The sequence below is a fragment of the Triturus cristatus genome, chromosome 3_2 (assembly GCF_964204655.1).
Source record: "Triturus cristatus chromosome 3_2, aTriCri1.1, whole genome shotgun sequence".
In the NCBI taxonomy this organism is placed as follows: Eukaryota; Metazoa; Chordata; class Amphibia; order Caudata; family Salamandridae; genus Triturus; species Triturus cristatus.
In genome coordinates this window covers 979,934,143-979,956,039 of record NC_140584.1, presented here as the reverse complement: position 1 = coordinate 979,956,039, position 21,897 = coordinate 979,934,143, and the positions used below count along the sequence as shown (strand labels likewise).

General features: G+C 46.0%; 1 protein-coding gene across 3 annotated transcripts in view; it reads left to right on the top strand.

Annotated features, from left to right (window-relative positions):
- CAMKK1 (calcium/calmodulin dependent protein kinase kinase 1) overlaps positions 1-21,897 on the top strand; it is a 1,170,789-nt gene that overhangs the window by 545,248 nt on the left and 603,644 nt on the right. For all 3 annotated transcript variants that reach the window (XM_085649569.1, XM_085649570.1, XM_085649571.1), the window contains one exon: positions 20,979-21,030. In XM_085649569.1, coding sequence (XP_085505695.1) covers positions 20,979-21,030 — 52 coding nt within the window. The remainder of the gene's footprint in view (positions 1-20,978; positions 21,031-21,897) is intronic.

The following is a 21,897-nucleotide window of genomic DNA, read 5'->3' as shown; positions in this document are numbered from 1 at the left end:
TACTGTTGATCAACTAAATGTCCCTTGTCTAGTTAGACCTTGATGTTATTGTTTTTTAAAGTGATAATTCTTACTCAATCTAAGTTAAGCATTGTGTTAGAAATGAGGTTTTTGGTTGGCTAGGGTATGCACCTAAGCCAGGCAGAACCCACCACTCGAGTCAGGGTAAGGAAGTTATACACCCAAGATAACCCCTGCTCGCCCCCTTGGTAGCTTGGCAGAGCAGTCAGGCTTATCCCAGAGGCAATGAGTAAAGTATTTGCGCAACACACACACACCAGTGACACACTAGGCACACCACAAAAAAAGACTCCACACCAGGTAATATAAACAATATCCTTTGTATTATACATAAGACCAAGAATCACATAATGATTGTGCCACTAGGCACTTGTCATCAAAATGCATGGATCATAAATCACTTTGCATGTTAAGTAAATCAGGTCAGACCATAAGTACATAATTCACAGATCCAAAAATCCAATATTCACCTTGCCATAAGGCAATGGTCATAAACATCACAGTTCACTAAGGTAAATACTACTAGGTTGCACTTGTCCCAAAAACGTTGTGAAAACATTTACCACCACATTTATGAAACATCATCAAGACAGTATACACGTTTTTATATTTTAGGAATGCTCAGGGGTCTTGTCAGTCATAGACCCTTAGAAAATAGGCAGGCCTAACATACACAACGTCAATAACCAAGTCAATTTATTCAGGTAGCCCAGGCTGCATGAACGCCTGCACGCTGCCATCAGCAGCGCTGTTACCTCCCATTTTGTCCCCACAATGTGTGAACCTGTGGCAGTTAGGCAGTTAGTCCATGGTGGAATTACTCCCTAAAAGTACCGGTAATTGGTACTAGAGTAGCCCAGCCGAACCTGTAGGCCGCAGCAGCATCTGTGCACCTATACTGGAAACGTGGGCCACTGACATGAAATGTTCCCTTCTGGTATGGGCCTTTACGGTGGGGCGTGCTAACCTCCTATGTCGGCGGGTAGCCTCCCTCGGTCCCCCGCTTGTGGAGTAATTCCGATGGCAGCTGCCCGCGAGTGCGGTGCAGCTGTGACACCCCCCCAAAGGTCCGCATTTGGACTGCGGCCCGCAGAGGCAGCTCAGCTGCTGACACACAGGCAGTGGACGGGGGGGGGGGCTGCCGTGCCCACCTCTGTAGGCCCAACTCCTTGACCACTCCTGGTCCCGCCCTGGTCTCCTCTCGACGTTGCCGACTGACTGGGCATCCGTGAATGACCTGCGTCGTCTTCGGCCTCCTCGAGTGTTGCTGGGTGAAGCTGGGAACTCTGGTCGGCCACGCTGGTAACTGAGCAACGCTTTACTCTTGTCCTGCTGGTCTTCTGAGGAAATACAAGGAGATGATGGACGGAGCGCTGAAACTTTTCAGACACTCACCCTCAGTTCTGGGTTGAATCCATCATCGCTCTTTAGCTCACTTCGCCACCCCAGTTCAGACCCAGCCATATGCAAATCAGCCGTGACTCTGATCTTCATATGAACAGTCCAGCCCGAACTACCAAGCAGGGTCTTCCCTGGACCAGAAACAAGCAACCTGAGACCGGTTGCGGAGTAACACCACTCATTAGCCTGGCTACCTTGAATCCAGTGGCAAAGTGAGCAAGGGACCCATATCTGGGCATACCCTGCCAACTTAGGGCGGACAACGCAAACACAAGGAGATGATGGACGGAGCGCTGAAACTTTTCAGACACTCATCCCCAGTCACAGATCTGGGTTGAATCCATCATCATTCATTAGCTCACTTCGCTCCCCCATTTCAGACCCAACCATATGCAAATCAGTCTTGACCCTGTTCCTCATGGGCACAGGCAGATCTTCCTTGGGTTCTGCACACCAAGGGGGTGGGGGCTCAGCCCAGAACCTCCTCCTCAGCTCTCCCAAACTAGTTGGGAAGTGCTGCATTGTACGCGCTGCAGGGCAGATAAAAGCGCTCCTCAGTGCTTTCATACAAAATGGAATGAAGGGGCAGAACACATGGTTCTAGTCACTTTATCTAGAGAAATAGATGAGGTCACCATGTGCACGTTAATTTTCCCAGCGCTTCCTCTGCTTGGGATTAGAAACCAAAAGTGGGCGAACAGTCCAGTCCTTCATCCTCAAGGAGTAGCAACTGCAGGCCAACCCACCCCTCACACAGTAGGGGCAACACTCCTCATGCAGCTCCTCAGCCCTCCTTTTATTTAGGTTACTTTGTGATTTAGCCAGGATCGGGTGAAGTCTTTTTCCTCCATGAGACTTCCAACAGGAGGCAAGCACTCACAAGCCCTTGGGGATTTTTCACAAGCAGGATACCACAGCAGGTCAAAAAGAGTCAGTTATTTTCCTCCATCACAGACAGTAGCTGCATCGGCAGGCCAACCCACCCCTCACTCAGAAGAGGCAGCGCTCCTCACACAGTCCTTCGGCTCTTCTTCTTGGCAGGGTCCTCTTGTTCCTTGAAGTAATCTAAAATCCTGGGGTTTTAGGTGTAATAATTATACCCCATTATGTCATTGTTCTCTTTTCTGTAAGGGTCTCTGAACCCAGTCCAAACCAGTCCTGTCCTCCCTGGTGCAGCATGACCACAGGGGCGGACACAGCATTGTGAAAAAGGAAACACAGCCTATTCAGGTGCAAGCGAAACTCCTCCCACCACTCTAAATGCAGGCCAGGTCTATTCAAACCAGGGATGAACCACCTCAACCCCTCAGTGACTGTCTAGAGTGAAATGCACATCCCCAGCTCCTGTCACTCAAACACCAGACGCTGAATACACAAAAAGCCACAGGCACACAGAATGGTAAAATAAGAAAATGTGAACCTTCTAAAAGTAGCATTTTCAAATACAGAATTTAAAAACCACCTTTGCCAAAAGGTGTGTTAATATTTTCTGAGTTCAGCGAGGCTAAACTAAATTTTCCATCTTGTCCCTATGGAAACCTACACATGTAAAAATGTCGCAGTGCAACCCCAATGATAAGCCTATGGGACAGATAACCTTTCAATAGTGAGAAACGAAATGCACAGTATTTCTCTATCAGGACATGTCACACACACCAGCACATACTCTACTTTTCACATACACTGCACCCAGCCATGGGGGCACCATAGGCCTACCCTGTGGGTGCCTTACATGTAAGGAAAGGGCAGGTTTGGGCCTGGCAAGTGGTGTCCTTGTCAGGACAACATGACAGTTTACAACTGTGCACGCATAAATTACAGTGGAAAGTCTGAGACACATTTACAGGGCTACTCATGTGAGTGGCACAACCAGTACCGCAAGCCTACTAGTAGCATTTGATGTACAGGCCCTGGCACACATTGTGCACTTTAGCAGGACTTACCAGTAAATCATAAATGCCAATCATGGATAACCAATCATTATCACAATTTATACAGAGAGCGTGTGCACTTTAGCACTGATCAGCAGTGGTAAAGTGCCCAGACTCCTATAGCCAGGAAAAGCAGGCTCAGAGAAATAGGAGGCAAAAGGCAAAAAGTTTGGGACTAAACCTGCCAAAAGGGCCAGGTCAAACACATTGATATACCTTAATTGATCAAATCAGCAACCCTTCAGTCAATGCTACAGTGGGGCAAGGGCAAGTCAAGACTCTTTCTTTCTTCTTTCAACCAGTATCTACATGCATCCACAGATCCCAATTCTTCTTACACCTCAATTACCATTCTTCTAATGATCAAAGAGTGAACATCTACCTTTGTGTGATCACAGTAATTACCACTGGCAACAAAACAAATCTTTACTTGTAAAATCATCTATGTTGGAATGACTGAGAGGGGAGCTCCTGTTTCGCTCTGTCATTTCAGCACTGGATCCCTCCTGGTTGCAGAGTCTTGTACAGCTGTTTTCACTGCTACCATAAGCACAATTAATTTTGACTCCATAGATACAGCCTTTACTTGTCTGTGTTTTATCAGCGCGCCTTCGACCCGCCTTCGTTAAGTACTTCATTTGTAACAATGTCCAACCCTGCGATGGAGCTTTTTGTCTTTATCTTTGTTTTACTTCACTTGGGAAACACTCTCACATTTATCTAGCATGAACCATTTTGATGATCTCTTTTAAGTGCCTCATGACTCTCATCGGTCTTATTCAGTTTATTAAGTCGGCATTTTAATTTGTGATGTCTTTCTTAAGTGTGGGTGTTTTTTGTCTTGAAGACATGAACTCTGGACTGTGCATGCTCAGCCACCATATCTAATTCTCTGCAGTGGTTGTAGGACTTCTGGGTAAGGCCTTTATGGGTGGAGGCTTCTTTACTTTTCCCAGTTAGTCAATGAATTCTCCATAAACAGCCTGATGACACTCTACAGGATTCTTGAAATGCAGACTGAGTGTACAGAATGAATCGAGTGCAAATTGCACAACTGCCATCCTGCCAATCGGTAATTAGTAGGAGCACAATTTGTGCACTCAATAGTGCTTACTTTGTGAACAGGCACTAAGCATTCATTCCTTATGAAATTACTACAGTATCATACCCAACACAGCTCTCAGACGTTTTACCTTGGATTCCTTTGGCTACCACATTGTTGAATCCCTTGCAGAAACTTTAAATAATCTGTGATTTGAAAACAGTATTTGGTTACCCTTGAAGGGTGACATACATACATTTAAAAATTATAAAGCTTATTAGTTTAAGGTGCAATAGGGACAGACACTATCCGGCTAATTGAATGTAAATTGATTACTCTGCAAAATCTTTGCAATATTTAAACATATACCCATGTTCACTTTGAGGTACTAGAGCACTTTATACTACTTATTACTTGTTCACAGTAAAGAAGCAATTAACTTGAATCATTTTATTTACTGAGAGATAGTGTAATAAATATATCGCAGGGAAAGATACGGTCTTGGCTAGAGGCGTTAGAGCGGATTTGTGCCGGTGCATTTTGAGCTCTGCTCTTGCTTTAGAAGATAATTTCAGCGTTCAGGTAAACACTGTTGGGGCCCTCCTTATACACTGTTTGAGTCTCTGTGATTCTAACACTAGAGAGGTTTACTCCCCACATCTCTTTTCAAAAGGAAGGACACCCCTTTTGCCATTGAGGATGCCAATGCTTTGTGTGTTACCCAAGCATAGCTTGTCTTCTGTACAGATATCTTGTTGATCCGACAGTTTTCTTGGACCCAGTTTTGCTTTTTCAGCCTCCTCGGCTTTTGCCATACAGAAGATCCAGGTTGGAGTAGCAAACACCTGTGCAAACATCCAGCAACTACATAGTATCACTTTGTTTGTCATGTTCCCTATTCAAGGGCCACCAGTTGGGAAGCTCTCCCTGTGCATGACCTGTGCAGTTCATTAGAAAACAACTGTGACAAAAAAAGGAGTATGCAGTTCCTAAAGGGGGCTGACAAAATACTAGGGGCGAGATCCAATGGTGGCTACCAAGAGGGAGGATGGGGAATCCTTCCTTTCGGAATTAGGGCCCTCACACACCCTGCCCGCTGGGTGTCATGCTTCATCATCGGGCATTATCCTCGTCGGGTCGGCGCTGTAATACCCGACGGGCACCCTCAGTGGTGGCTCTTTGGCGGAGATCTTTTATTCCTTGCCATTAGGTGCGGTGTGTGTAAGGGGCCCTAGAGTGTAGAAGTGCAGTGATGTGGGTTCTAAAAGACCATGTGAGTTAAAACAGGGCCTGGCAGGATCAGGAAACTAATTTTAATAATCTTGTCTCTTACCCTGATTAAAATAGGTATGGCGACTGTCTACAGTCATGTTGTAGGCAGTTGCATTAGAATTATTCGGACAACATGTTTCTTGCCTTTGATAGTTGGAAAGATCTGGCGGCAATTCTTCAGGACGTAAGCTAAGAACTTGAATCTACACTTAATACACTGGTAATGAGGTGTAGTAACCTAGTTTTTACCAGTATAGTTGCACCAAAGGCGTGTGGTGTCCGTAGGTGCAGTAGCCAATCTAAAATCTAGTAAAGACTGGCCCCATCGGTTAGAGGCATGGAGTGGGCACGTTAAAGTAATGTGTGTCGTGGACTCGCGCCCACTCGGCATAGGACCTACCCTGCAGTGCCGGTTCCGGGATTCCACAACTGTGGCCAGGATGGAACTTAGTTCCCCATAATGCCAACCGCATTTTATGAGTAGACCTTAATGGTGTACTTCAGGAGCAGTCAGGGTAACTGGAAGCGAGGTCTACTACTATGATTAGCAGGACCAACTCTCCGTTGGGCAGTTTTCATCTCTTGGAGTATTTTAATGAATGTTTGTAAAATGCTGTGTCGGTCAAGGTGTTCATAATGAACATTTGGGCATAAAACAAGAGACCAGGTCCCAAGTGATTTACATATAGGGACTTAAAGACCTGTTAGTGAAGACATACATGACCAGAAGATGGACACTTCCAATTGCAACCGTTAGAAGTATCAAAGATTACATCAGACCAGTGATAACCCCTGCTGAAGCCACCTCTCCCTAGATCCCCACCTCCTTATTAGCATAACAGAAACAAGAGGAAAGAAGGCTGGGGCATGATTGCACATATCAGGAAAACACTTACTAAGGTTCCTGACACAGACCCCTTTGTCTACGGGATAGACCACACGCATGCAGCAACCAGAGCAAAGGAATCCTCTCATTTCTAAACTCAAGGCAAAGAAACAGTCCTTATTCATAAGAAATAGGTCCCCTTTTATACATAACAGACCTCATATGCATTTTCAGGGTGACTGTGTGAAGTACCTGGGTTCTCTACTTGCATTATGTTAGAGACTTGAGGGATTAACAAAGTAAAGAAGTGAGTCCATACAGGTGATAGAGTGACCAGAGCTCTCTGCTGGACTAACAGCTCATCATGTGGCATTTGTTCAGCTATCCTCCTCGCAAACTCCATAAGGAACTCAGAGCCAGCTAATTTATTGCACTCGGTCTTCAAAATCATTTTCGGTATATCGTGACTGATGCGTCACAACCAAGTGCCCGATTTGAAAAATAGAACAGTGAGGTTCTGTTTGTCTTGTCATGTGACCAGTAAGTTAGTTCATTGTTTATTTCATTAAAACCATAACAACTTCAGATAAAATTACAGTATAAAAATGTAATAATATAATACATAATTCAAATAATGCACATTTGACATTGCGGTCAAGAAAAAAGAACATATGCGTCAGCATGGTCTTAACTATGCATTATGCAATACTAAGATGTCAAGGGGAAGTCAAAGAGACTACATTTCTCATCTAGTATGATTTAGCAGAAATATATATTGTTTGCTTTAACTTTGCCATATATTCAAAATAAGCTAAATGTCAGCAATCAAACTTTTTTTTGTAAATCGAATACATTGTGTAGTCATTTGTTCCACTGATCAAAGCATGACTCCAATTGCAGGAATGATCTGTATAGATTGTCCATTAAAATAAAAATAGTCGGGGCGATTACTGGCATAGATCCTCCGTAAGGAACAAACCCCTACCCCAATAGTGGCGCTACACGCACCTACTGGCACAGTGGTGCACACCAGGGCCGTAATACTACAAGAGGTGCAGCGCCATCTCCTGACCGTATACTCAGTGGACCCGACAGTAGGGGAAGACTCCTACCTTCCATACTTGCAGACCATGAATCTGACAAGACTCCCCGCACAGGCAAGGGAGGAACTGGAGACTCCACTTACCACTGAGGAAATACAGGCTGCGCTACTAATGCTTCCAGGAGCGAAGTCTCTGGGTAGCGATGGATTCCTGCCGGAATTTTGCCAGGCATACTCAGACACGCTGACCAGGGCACTGCTACAGGTATAGGAGGAGGCCTTTGACAAAGGGATTCTCCCTCCTACTAGAGACATGGCAAAATGTGTATGTTATTGCAGCTGGGCGGGACAGCTACGAACCTTCCTCCTACCGCCCAATCACCATGGTCAGTGCAGACGCGAAAAAACTATGCAAACACCTTACTTCTCATCTTGGACCCCAGATGCTGCACCTTGTGCAGGAAGATCAATGCAATTTCATCCCGGGCCGTAATACTGCAATAAACCTATGTTGCCTAACCCAGAATATGCACGAAGCCAGGAGGAGGAGATGGTACTCGTGTCGATAGACCTGGCAAAGGACTTCAACACGGTCATCTGGGGTTACCTCCTAGAGATCTTAAGAGCCGTGGGTTTGTACCCTGCTTTTGCCGATGGGTAAAAATATTCTACACAGAGCCACGGGCACGGGTGAGACTGGGAGGACCCGGTCTGGGGAGTTGGTTCTGAGACGAGGCACTCGCCAGGGATGTCCACTCTTGCCCCTCCTTTTTGCCCTGGCCATTCAGCCTTTGGCGGTGCAAATGAGAGCTGAGATGGAATAGTGGGGCATCTGGGTAGGAGAAACGACCCATGTCGTTTCCCTATACGAAGATGACACACTCATCTACGCAGCATATCCCCGATTTGGTGAGGTCTCTGGCCTGCAATTCTACTGTAATAAATCGCTGATCTTCTCTCTGGCGTGCATGACTGCTATTCCTTTGGAGGGCATTCCAGACTTGGAACTTAGATGGGAACGAGCTCACTTCCGTTACCTTGGTGTCCAGATTGCACAAGGCAAAGCCCAGTTATAGCCCTAAATCTGGATAGGGTTTTGGAGGCCCTGAGACGCTCGGTGAACTTTTGGAATACTTTACCGCTGTCCTTAATGGTCATGGCTTGCAGTGTCTAAGATGGTGATGCTCCACAGGTTCCGCCATGCACTCCAGAATTCACTCTGCCCGATTACGACACGAATCTTCAAGCAGTTGAACACGATTCTTATCTCACTGCTGTGGGTGGGGCGGTGTAGTAGAGTAGCCCTCGATACATTGAAACGTAGAAACGAAGAAGGGGAACTGAATGCCCCATGCTTTGACTCGTCCTACTTTGCTGCCCAGCTGCAGCACGCGTCTCGCTGGATGGAGGAAGGGGAAAACTGGGAAAAGCGGCTCCTAGCTGGACAAGCAGATCCTGAAGCCCTCATAATAGCGCTGATGAAGGAGAGGGGGTTTGAAGGGGACCCTCCATACCTAGCACGCCAAACCGTGAGTATTTGGCAGCATTATGCAGAAACAGTGCTGCGACATGCACCATTCCACAGAGAGCTCCCCATATGAATACTGGCCCATATTAGAGACTTGAGCGCTCACATGTCTTTTCAAGCTTATTTATTTATTTATTTATTTATGGGTTTGTAACGCGCCGGCATCACACCCGAAGGTGTATCTCCGCGCGGAGCTGTAAGGAACAGTCAGGGCAGCGCTCCAACTAGAACAGAGTGGTTTTAAGGAGTTTCCTAAAGGCCAGGTGGCTAGAGCAATCTCTGAGAGAAAGAGGAAGATTGTTCCACAGACGAGGGCCCCTGATGGAAAGGGAGCGACCCCCCTGTCTGGTCTTGTTGTGTCTAGGAACCTGAAGTAGCAGCTGATTGCTGGACCTTAGAGTGCGGGAAGGGCGGTGGTATACAAATTTCTCCGCAAGGTGAGGTGGACCGAGGTTGTGAAGACCCTTGTGCACCACACAGCAAATCTTGAATTCCACCCTTTTCCGGATGGGGAGCCAATGGAGGGCCTTGAGGAGGGGCAAGGATGGGGTTCTAGGGGGGGCACTGGTTACCAGGCGGGCCGCAGTGTTTTGAACCACCTGAAGTCTGTTAAGCACTCCTTCGTTGGCTGCTAAGAATAGGCCATTGCAATAGTCCAGGCGGCTCAAAACGAGGGCCTGGACCAAGGTCTTTCTGGTGTGGTCTGGTAGAAGGGGGAACACCTTCCGAAGGAGGCTAATAATGTGAAAGCAGGAACCTGCCGTGATGTTGGCATGATGAGCAAAGGTGAGATCATGATCAAGACGGACCCCCAGGTTTTTCACCACCTGTTTAGGGAGTGGGGCCTGACCCAGACTGGAGGGCCACCAGTCAGGGGTCCACAGGATTTTAGCCCCTCCGAATAGCATGACCTCTGACTTTCCCACATTACACTGGAGAAAGTTCCGGGCCATCCAGCTGGCGATCGCAGTCATGCCGTTGGAGAAAGCTAGTCTTATCTCCGGGGTAAAGTTTTTAAAAGTAAACAGCAGCTGCGTATCGTCAGCGTAGGAGATGGGCATGAACCCGAAAGACCTCACAATGTTAGCCAGAGAGGAGACATATACGTTAAACAACGTAGGGCTAAGACAGGAGCCCTGTGGGACTCCTCTGGTGATACTGGCCGAGGGGGAACTGAAGGAACCCATATTCACCTTCTGGGTGCGTTCAGAGAGAAAGCTGGTAAACCACGCCAAGGCGGCTTTCTCAATGCCGATCTCCTTTAATCTGGTCAGGAGAATTGCGTGGGATATGGTGTCGAAAGCTGCGGACAGGTCCAGCAGCACCAACACCACTGACATCCCTCTGTCCAAGGACAGGCGTATAGCATCCGTGATGGAAAGGAGCGCCGTCTCGGTGCTGTACCTGGGCCTGAAACCCGACTGAGAGTGGTCCAGACAGCCGGCCTGCTCAATAAAGCTGGAAAGATGGTGATTAACATGCTTCTCCGTCAGTTTGCTGATGAACGGCAAGAGGGAGATAGGCCTCAGATTAGTCATGTCAGACCAAGGGATGGAGGTGTTTTTCCTAATAGGCTTGACCATGGCCTCCTTCCACTCCCGGGGGACCAGTCCCTCAGAGAGGGAGCAGTTGATCACCGTCTGAATGGAAGGGCTGAGGACACTCCCAATGTGGTGCATGATACGGGCAGGAACAGGGTCCACTGGGCTGCCTGACTTAATTGTCCCGATCAGGGAGTTGACTTGGTCCAAGCTGATCTCGGGAATAGAAGACAGCGCAGCGGAGACAGCACCGATTGTGCCGGGCTGGGGGCTGAAAGAGGGGACCGTCTCCTCAATTGGTGGACTAATTTGGGAGATGTTATGATAGATGGAATCGATTTTATTTGCAAAAAACTCAGCGGTATCCTCACACAGTTTTTGGGTCAGCATTTCAGGACTGTCACAGGCGACGGGCTTGGTAAATGTGCAGAGAACCTGGTAAAGTAGTTTAGGATCATTGCCAGCCTCAGACAGTTGGGAGACAATGTAGGATTTACGGGCAGCTCTGATGTTTTTGTGGTAAAGTCTCATCGCTGAGCTATAGCGTTCTTTATCGGTCATACTGCGTGAGGTTCTCCAGGCTTTCTCCAACTTCCTGCAGGCCTTGGAGCGAAACATCTGAGTGACATTCACAACGTATGAACAAGCCTGTGAAAGCTTTGCTCTCGGACAGGGTCACCATCTACAGTATAGGGGGTTACCAAGAGATAGCTAAAGTTACCTGGCCTCAGTGCCCAGATGCCCCGCAACCGACAAATACGCTGGACCTGCTGCTCACATGCAGATCCGGGCGTAGGATGATATCGCTCCTGTACAAAGCCATGAGGCAGGACTTGTCTACCCAGTCCCCGTGGTGAAGAGCAGCATGGGAGAGCGACCTAAAGGAACAAATAGAGGACAGGCCTTGGACGGCCATATGCGAGCTCACACACACAGTCTCCTGCAATGCAAGGTTTAACTTGATACACTTCAACTTCCTACATTGCACCTATCTCACACCGGCGAAACTATGAAGTATTTCACAAAACAACAATGGTAGGTGCCCCCGGTGTAGCACAGATGAAGCCAACTTCCTGCTTCTTGCTTGGGCATGTCCTGAATTGCGACAGTTTTGGGCACTAGTGGTAGAAAAGGTGCGAACAAGCACAGGTCTCCCCTTAAGAGAAAAGCCAATCCAATGCCTGCTGGCCCATGTACGCAAACCCAAGAAACTAAAAATAGCATACAGACTGCTGCAGCTAATGATGGTCCTGGCCAGACGCAAAGTGGCCATAAATTGGATGGGGCGGAGAAGCCCGGATAAACCAACATGGCTTGGGGATGTCAGGGAGTGGCCCCCAGCAGAAGAAATACACATGAAATTTAATCAAAAAGACGAAAGACTACAGGCAGATCTCGCGGAATGGTGAGAGCTATGTAATTCTGCCCTCAAATCGGAAGCATCGGAGAGTGAGCAGAGTGATATGGCATTCAGTGTGAGTGGAACAGATAAAGTTAAAAACCAGGGAGGGGTGGGCGTGCAGGTTGAATGAATGCTTACCCCATCGCTTATGGTTTACTACGATGAAGCCCAAGTTGTATCCCTCAGTGTCAAGTATATTACTGCTTCTAATCAAGATGAGCACCTTGGCAGCTTAGAGGTTATGCACACGTTACCTACCAACTATTGTATGCTATAATGGTGGTTGTTTAACACATTAAAAATGAAAAATAAAGTTTACAAAAAAAAGAATGTTAATAACTAAAAAAGAAATGAAATACATAGGTAATGCTAGTGCACTGCAGTTTTCAAAACCTGATCAGTATCCGAAGTTTTAACAGCTTGCAATTCATTTGGGGATCTGATGGTTCTAGCCCTTTGCTTATTGCAGGTCTGCATGATCTTATTCCTCTGTCAGTGAGGGCTTGTCTTAGTAAAGTGACTCGTGCTGTGTGCAATTATGGACATATACAAATTAGATGAATAAGATCTTCTTTTTTACTGTCACAAAGTCGGCATGCTGTAGTCCCTTTATATCTTCAGCTAGGGTAGCCCGCTACTGAGGGAAGCTTTCCGAGGGCAATCAGATACACCGCAAATGTAAGGCGGCTGGTTGCAGGGCTTTGTAATTGTTGATCACCGTCCAGGCATGAGATCTCTGAGGGAAGATATTCTTGTCAAGTATCAAGGGATTAAATTTGCGGCTTTATTTATGGCTTGTTTAAATGTTGTGAAGGGCAGGTTTTTATTCCATAGCTCTGCAGTGCAAGTTGTTGTTAACGCTGTACACTGATTTTGTATCGTTTTCGAATTCTATCTATAATGCTTCATTGAGTGCAGAGCACGCTGAGCTTTATTTCAATCCATACCAAGCCTTGATAGCGGTGTACATTCTCCCTATTGTCTCATTCATGAGCCCAAATTCAAGTCGCACCTGTGCAGGCGATGCTGTCTGTGGCAGTTGAAAAACCTTTTTGTAGATGGTCGTTATCAATTTATTCAGTAGGGCAGACTCTTTACCATGTAGGGCGTTGATGAAGTAAGCTATAGTTGCTGGTGTTTTGCTGCTATTACAGAGAGTAGTGGTCTGTAGAGTGGGCCCTCCAGTTTTTACAGGTCCCGTATGTAGAAGGTAATGCACTGGCTCTCTGTGCCATACACGTTTTCTGCTATTGGTGATTAAGTTTGTGTCATGTGAACAGTTATGGAGTAGTAGAACACCATCCAATAGGGAAGTTTGATAGCAGAGACTCTGAACCTGGTTCTGAAAACATTGATTGCTTGAAGCTTGAACCAAGCATGAGTTGACTATTTCCATGTAAAGCACCGCGAGCCACATCAATCAGAATGCACCGCCTTAGAGCTTCAAAGGAAAATACAGTGTTTTTCAGTTAACAATCAGTAAAGCAATGTATAATTCATTAACAATGGTTGATTTATCATCACAATCCATTTGGATACAAGGTTAACAGGGAAGTATTGATGAGGAAGGCTCAATCATTGAAATCAAAGATATGGAAAAGGGACCTCGGATCAATAAACTCTGACGAACTAGCTTCCCACTTTAAATCTGCCCTCTCCTCCAAGGTTGACCTGTTCGAGGTGCAATCACTCACCGACGCCTACAATTCGACCATCTCCAACATCATGGATAATATTGCTCCACTCCAACAAAAAAATGCTTCAACAAAAATATCCAAATAGTGGTATAATGAAAATGTAAACACAGAACGCAGCAACCTTAGGGTAGTTGAACGTTCTTGGCGAGCCAATCCCTCCTCGGGCCAACTAAAACTCTTTAGAGATGCCATGAGTCTCTTCAACAAACAAATCAAGAGGGTTAAGGCTGCCTACTTCAGACACCAACTGGTTAAAGCGGCAAACCACCCCAAGAAACTTTTCGAATTGGTAAAACAACAATCAGTCGTTGGTCCTAACCACTGATCCTGGTGGCAACCCACCCTCATGTGATGAGCTTGCTGCTTTCTTCACTGAGAAATCAAGAATCACATCCACTGACCTCGCCTCTAAGAAGGCTCTATTACCTCTTCCAGTGCCGCCTCACCCATTGACTCCTTTGAAAAGATTAAATCAACCACCACGAACACCAAGAACAATGGGTCATGGGGCACCATTACCTCATTTAGTGAAAATGACATCAACAAAATTCTTCAGAATATCAACCCTTCCAACCACTTCAGTGACCCGTTGCCCCCCTCCATCTTCAAAGAAATTAAGAATGCACTCATCCTCACCTGGACAAGGATTGTAAACGCTTCTCTATCACAAGGCACGATCCCCGACTGCCTAAAAGCAGCTCAGGTAACACCTATACTAAAAAAAACTAACGCTGACAAATCTGATCTCAATAACTTCCGCCCCATTTCTAACATCCCCATGTTAGCGAAACTCCTAGAAAAATGTGTGCAATCCCAACTTTGTGCTCACATAGAGAATTACCAACTCCTAGACCAGCAGCAATCCGGCTTTAGGAAGGGGCACAGCACCGAATCGGCTCTCACTCACGTTATGGATGACATTTAAAAAATGCTTGACCAAAACAAATCCTGCCTCCTGATCCTCCTTGACCTTTCCTCCGCATTCGACACGGTTAATCATGACAACCTCCTATCCATCCTGCAAAACAGAATGGTTTTTTCTGATCAGGTGTTAAAATGGTTTTCTTCCTTCCTACATCACAGATCACAAAGAGTCAAGGCAAACCACTCTCTCTCCCAGCCCTCTCCTGTACTCATGGGGGTCCCCCAAGGGTCTGCTCTATCTCCTATCCTCTTCAACCTTTTCTTGGAACCTCTATCTAACTCACTAAATTCCATGGACATTCTCTTCCACATGTATGTGGACGACACACAACTATATCTGAAAATCTCATCCCCAGAAAACATCATCTCACTCAACACTACCCTAATGTTTACTCAAAACTGGTTAACCGAGAACCATCTCCTGCTCAACACTTCCAAAACGGTATTCCTGCTCATCTCCCCTCCGAACCACAGCCCCAACTAGCCCTCTGGCTGAGTCACCTCACTGCTTTCAATTGCACTCCTCTCATCATAGACACAGCCAAGTCTCTCAGGATCACCATGGACAAGCATCTGAATATGAAAAATCATATCAGCAATGTATGTAAAGGAGCAAACCACTTGATGAGGTCACTCAGAAATATCAAACCTTTGCTTTCTCTAAATGATTTCAAACAGGTGGTCCAAGCGCTTGTCTTGCCAAGGCTAGACTACGGCAGTGCTACCCTCTGTGGCCTTCCCAAATACGCACTGTCTCCACTAACGGCATCACTGAACGCTGCAGCTAGACTGGTTACAGACACCAAACGAAACAAACATATATCCCCAGTCCTAAAATCCCTCAAATGGCTGCCCTACGAAGCACAAATTCACTTAAACATAGCTGTTCTGATGCACAAAGCCCTTCACTTCAACACTCCTACATACCTTGCGCAAAATCTTCAACTATCCTCTGGTGTAAGAGCCTCAAGAAGCGCCTCTACCTTCCTCTTGAAACCACTCATCTTTTATAAAAAGAGAAGTTGTCACCGAGCCTTCTCCGGCGCTGCCCCAAAGATATGGAACTCTCTTCCACCGGACATACGCAGAATCTCCTCATCGACGGCGTTCAAATTGAAAGCCAAATGATTCCTAATGAACAAATTCTTACCCTAATAGGGATAGGCTCACGTGCCCGTTGACATTGTTCCAACTACCATTGCACTTCCACACAGCTCTTCTTTACTGCATACTGTAACGCCCCCTCATTGCCTACTTACACCTGTTTATTGTATTACCCCTCTAGGTGCAATTGTCCTGTAATCTGCGACCATTCCTGTTTTTTTTTCTCTCCTTCTTGATAAGGATATTGCATTTTTGTCCTTCCTCCCATCATATTGTAAAGCGCTCTGATATCCCTCTGGATCTTGTTCGCGCTATATAAAACTTTATAAATAAATAATGTACAAATTAATTTGTTTCGGACAATGGCATTGACATTCTCAGCCTAGCAACCTATGGAATTAAGATTATTTGCTTCTCTAGCAACATTTTTAAATTGATGAGTGTTGCCCCCTGAAAAGAGTTTTGACATCATTGTGGGGTTGCCATGTTGTCACAACTGGTGTGTTAATAGAACCTTCCTGAAATAGCAAACCCCATCAGTCCAGTAGGAGGGAACAGGTTTTCCAGATTTGTGTAGTTAATATTGATAGCGATTTTTCATTTATTCTCAGGTAATAGTAAACCCAGTGGATCCGAGCAGAAGCAACATGTATTTTGAGCACATGGAGAATTGGATGTCAGATGACACTAGCTTTAAATTATTTGATCATGAAAACTACTAAAACATACTTGTTAAAGGCCCATATCTGGAAAAATATGTGTTCACTACTTTCGAAAAGAAGTTGGGGTTTACACTTTGATCATTGCATGGTCACTTGAACTATCATAAGATAAACTTATATATACAAAAGGTAAGAACATTAGAGCAGAGATACACAGACACTGGGATTAGGGGATGTGTCCCCTTGGGCAAGAAGGTAAAGATGCTGAGATTCAGAGATTTAGCCATAGGAATGATTGACTTAGGAATGGATATGGGAAGACAGATCTTGTGAAATGGAAATTGAAAAGGGCCACACAACCATTGACATGGGGCTAGGAAGATACCATGGGACGTGTTGCCATGGACCTTGGGACAGTGAAACATGGATGCTTGGACAGATGCTAGCATATTAGCTAGGGTGACACAGATGCTTGGTCAGGGAAACACATACAAACTCTATGCAACAGCGAGACAATTTCACTTGGACAGGCAGAGGGAATCGCCAACACTGGTACAACCAAACATATGGCTACTGGGAAGGTAGACACTCTGAGACAGGAAGACATGGACACTCAGACAGAGATGTATGGACTTGGGCAGTGAGGAACAGACAAAGACTGGGAGATGTAAACACTGGCAGTGAGACACAGGCACAGTTAGACACAGGCACGATTAAAAACAGGACAGACTGGGCAGCAGAGAAAGGGTGATATGGGAACAGGGAAACAGTCACTGGACATATTGGTAATAACTTTCTATATGGCGCTTCATTTGGCACTGTTGCTACCTTTAGTTGCTATAAACAACAAATGTTACTATTAATCATTTTCCTGGTACTCCACTTAATGATCTGGGAGGAAGGAAGGTTGAGTTCTGTCTTGCTGGGATCTGAATTTGTGATCTTTGAGTCACACCAGATGTGATCGTTGACTCACTCAATGAGCCATCTTGCGGATGAAATAAATGCATTGGCATTGGGACAGGAAGACCTTGGTACTGGGATAGGGAGACCCACACACTTCCTTCTTAACCAAGCAACCTTGCGTAATCACTGCTCCTCTCAGATTCACAGACAGTGCAAGTCTGCAACGGTCTTCCATCACCCACTTACATGCCCGCAACCAGCCAAACCATGACCCAAATCGTTACATTTCTCTTCCGCACCTCCTCATCCATACCACTTGTATCTGCACTAACAGTATGGTGACACCTGCATTGAGGTCTCGCAGAGTTGTAAATACCATCATAAGAAGGCATGAACATGAGCAAATGGCTGCAGACATTGCAACAGGGTGAAAACAATGGTAGTGCAAAGAGTCACGGTCTTAAGTCAGGGACACACATATGTTAAGTCTGCTCTAATCGAACTCTCACCCTCTCCTGACTCCTCCTTACCCACGACCCCTCCCACACCGCCCTGTCTCTCTCCCAAAAACAATGCCTCTTGGAGTCAATTCTTACCTCTCAATTACACTGACATACTCAACATACTCTCGACCTTGAAACCTTCTAATCACTTCAATGACCCCTTGCCCCCAAACTTCTTTAAAGAAATGATAGGATCTCTAGTCCTGCTCTGGTCCAAGATCATCAACGCCTCTCTTCTTCAAGGTGAGATCCCTGACTGCCTGAAGGCTGGCCTTGTGCTCCCTATTCTAAAAAAAACCCACGGCGGACCCTGAAGACCTGAACAACTACCGACCTATCACAAACATTCCTACACTTGCAAAACTCCTGGAGAAATGGGTTCATGAACAACTGCGCAAACACATTGAGTAATTCCAACTTCTCGACCAATTTCAGTCGGGCTTCTGCACCGGCCACAGCACTGAAACGGCCATCACTCTTATAGTGGACGATGCTCTCACTCTGCTTGACCAGAATGAAGCCTGCCTCCTGATACTACTTGATCTCTCATCTGCATTTGACACTGTCAAACATGACAATCTACTTAACCTCTTGGAATGCAGGATGGGGCTCTCAGGCACGGTCCTTAAATGGTTTGCCAACAACAGAACAAGTCAAATCCAATCTAACTCTATCCAAATCCAGCCCCTGCACTCTGGGTGTCCCCCAAGGATCCTCACTCTCCCCCCACGCTCTTTAACCTTTTCATTGAACCACTGACTGTTATCCTCATAGCATCCAACATCCAATATCACATGTATGCGGATGACACCCAACTGTACATGAAAATATCCTCCCCCGAAGACATCAAATCACTCAACGGAACCCTAATCAAAACCCTAAATTGGCTAACCACCTCAAATTAAACGCCCTCAAAACGGAATTCCTCCTCATTTCACCCACTAAGTAAACCCCCACTGCTGTGAAATACCTAAGTAACCTCACCGCTCTCAACTGCACACCACACATCATTGACTCCACAAAAGCACTAGTAGTTGTGCTAGATAAGAACCTTAACATGCAAGATCACATCAGAGCATCTACCAAAGGAGCGAACTTCCAACTGAGCATCCTAAGAAAACTCAAACCCTACCTTCCCCATGATGACTTCAAATCGGCAGTGCAAGCACAAGTCATCTCTAGACTAGAATACGGCAGTGCTGCTCTATGCGGCCTGCCAAAACTCAGCTTAGCCCCCCTCAGAGCTTCACTGAATGCTGCGACCAGACTCATCACGGGTTCCAAGAAAACCAACCACATCTCTCCAAGCCTGAAATCGCTCAACTGGCTTCCTTTTGAGGCAAGGATCCACTTAAAAATTGCATGTATGACCCATAGAGCCCTACACCTTAATACCCTGCTCTACCTGAATAATAAGCTCAAACTCTCCGGTGGCAACCGGCCCTCAAGGAGCACCAGCACACTGCTGCTTAAACCGAAGAAATTTAAAAAAACGGAAAACCTGCAATCGTACATTCTCTGGCATTTCCCCGAGAATCTGGAACTACCTACCCATGGAAACTAGGCTGATTCCCTCAACATTTGCCTTCAAAAGGCAAGTTAAGGCTCTAATAAAGAACAATGCGCTGAACTAGAAGTTTTTCTCCTCTTGCCTATGAGCTTGCTTTGCTGTTTTAGCTACCACCTGACATTTGCTACGGCCCGTGAGGCCCGCCATTATGTCTTTTTGTTCCTGTTGTATATTGCTTTTCTTTTCCCCAACAGCTATCAACCTATGTCTTCCACAACCCGTATGTAAAGCGCTCTGATACCCGCTGGGTCATGTTTGCGCTATACAAAACTTTAAAATGAAAATACTTTAAAAAATACCAATGCCTACATACATACATACATACACAGGCGGGGGGAGAAAGACAGGGAGACACTGACCATAAAACAAGGGATCCCAATACTGGACAGAGCAGCAACTATGAGGCAGATGCATGTTGAGACAGTGAGGCACAACACCACAGACCCTGTAAAAGACACTGTAAAACTGTGAGATGCAGAATTTAGACAAGGAAGAGGTTCTGGGACAGGATTATATGGATTCTAGGACAGGTACACCAGCAGCAGAACAAGGTTATCAAAATGCTCATACAGGGAGCTAAGGACACAGACCCTGGGACATGAAGACACAGACAAGGCAAAAGGATGGCACAGTCAGTGGGAAGAAAGACATGGACACCCGGACAGGCACACACATGCATTGCAACAGTAAGATATGGGAAATAAGACAGCATAACATCAGCAGACCAACTTGGGGAATCCAAGGACTTTACAATTGATCAGACAGGCACAATCGGATGATGCACAGCAGGATACAGGGAAGGGTTGAGAGACATACAAAGACAGAGTCCACCGCACAAGCCATACACCCCCTCCTCCCCCCCCCCCCACTCTACCTTTCTGGACAGATGAGAGTTCCACAAGATATGTTTCTCTTCTACATACACTAAACGTATTTCTGGCCCTCTGACACCTCATTAAACACAGCTGCACGCAGAGAGAGCATTGATACACACATTAACTCAAACATAGTGTGTGACTGTACACAACTACTAACAGTATCCCACAAAATCCAGTCAGGACACCCCCCCCCCTTTCTTGTGGTAAGGCCACAAAAAGCACGCCCCCTCACCCCATTGGACATCCCTGCAAGAACACACATGGGCATATGCATGCTCACAAACACGGGCACCTACGGCTCTCCCACTTGTGCATTATGCAGATATTTCCAACAACCACCCAGGTATTGAGAGAGGCCTGAAAGCCATAGCAAATACGGCTATTAGTACATCCGGGTCAGCGGTCGGCAGCTGTGTACATGGCAGAAGGTGTGCTTTAATAATGGGCGCATCACCATAAAAGCAAATCCTAAGTAAGCACTGGTGAGTCCACGTCATTTTTCTGTTTTGTAAATAAATAATGGAGATTTTGTTACCAAAGTTGTAGGTCAGACATTACTTTCACGGATACTTGATCCTCCGTATCCATCCTCTTAAGAAACACCACTGTAGTTGTGTTTACACTCAGTCACGTTTCAAAAGCAGCAGCATGGCGTCAAGTGACAGCGCGAGAAAACATTGTTAGCGTTGATGTAACTAATGATCTGTCACTTCTCTGTTTTGTCGCAGGCAATGAAAGTTCTGTCTAAAAAGAAGCTATTGAAGCAGTATGGATTTCCACGTAAGAATCATTGAATTATCTACTCAATTGTGCAGTATTTACTATTTAAATGTTAAAAGTGCTTAGGTGACATATTTCGAGTACAAATACAAAAACGTGTTATAGAGCTAAATGTAATACACCCATGCTTTTTTAATGAATGAGAGTATTTATCGTTTCATTCACTGCTAAATGCCATCAAATTCTAATTCTAAATATTGTTATTTACCCTTTTTTTGCTCAACAGAATTACCAGCGTTTTTCCATGTAATTGGGTGTTTTAAAAGGGCCTCTCTATACTTAAGCCTTCAATATGAGGCAGTGGCATACCTAGGGGTGGGGAGTGCGGTCCACCCCGGGCAGCACTGGTTTTGGGGCGGCAGCCTCCCCCGCTCTTATCTGCCGTTTCGGGGTGGCAATAGCAAACACCCGCCCCCCGCTCTTCACTGTGGTCGCTGTGGGGCGGCCAATGCCGAGTCCGCCACGGGCGGCCAGAGGGCTAGCTACGCCACTGACGGGAGGGCGCAGGAAGGATATTCAGTTTTGAGTGTACCGAATGAAACCCAGAGGTTTGAGTTGTTCCCCTGTAATGGGGAGTAACATGCAGATGTTGGTGCTTACTGCATGAAAATCTGCATGTCCTGGTAAGTACCAACCCTTTTCCCTGTTAAATTACGTCAGGGTTGACCACAGTTTAAGGGGGTGCAGACTATATTGCACCTAGTAATTACCTGCATCACTTGTAATTCGGATCCATGCGCAAGCAGTTTTGAGTAAGGGAAAAGATTGGGCCGCTCACAGTAATAGCTTTTTAGATTGAGCCTGGGCAGCGCATGCGCTGTTCTGCGAGGCATGCTGTATTCAAGTATGGACTTGAAGCTCTGCCCA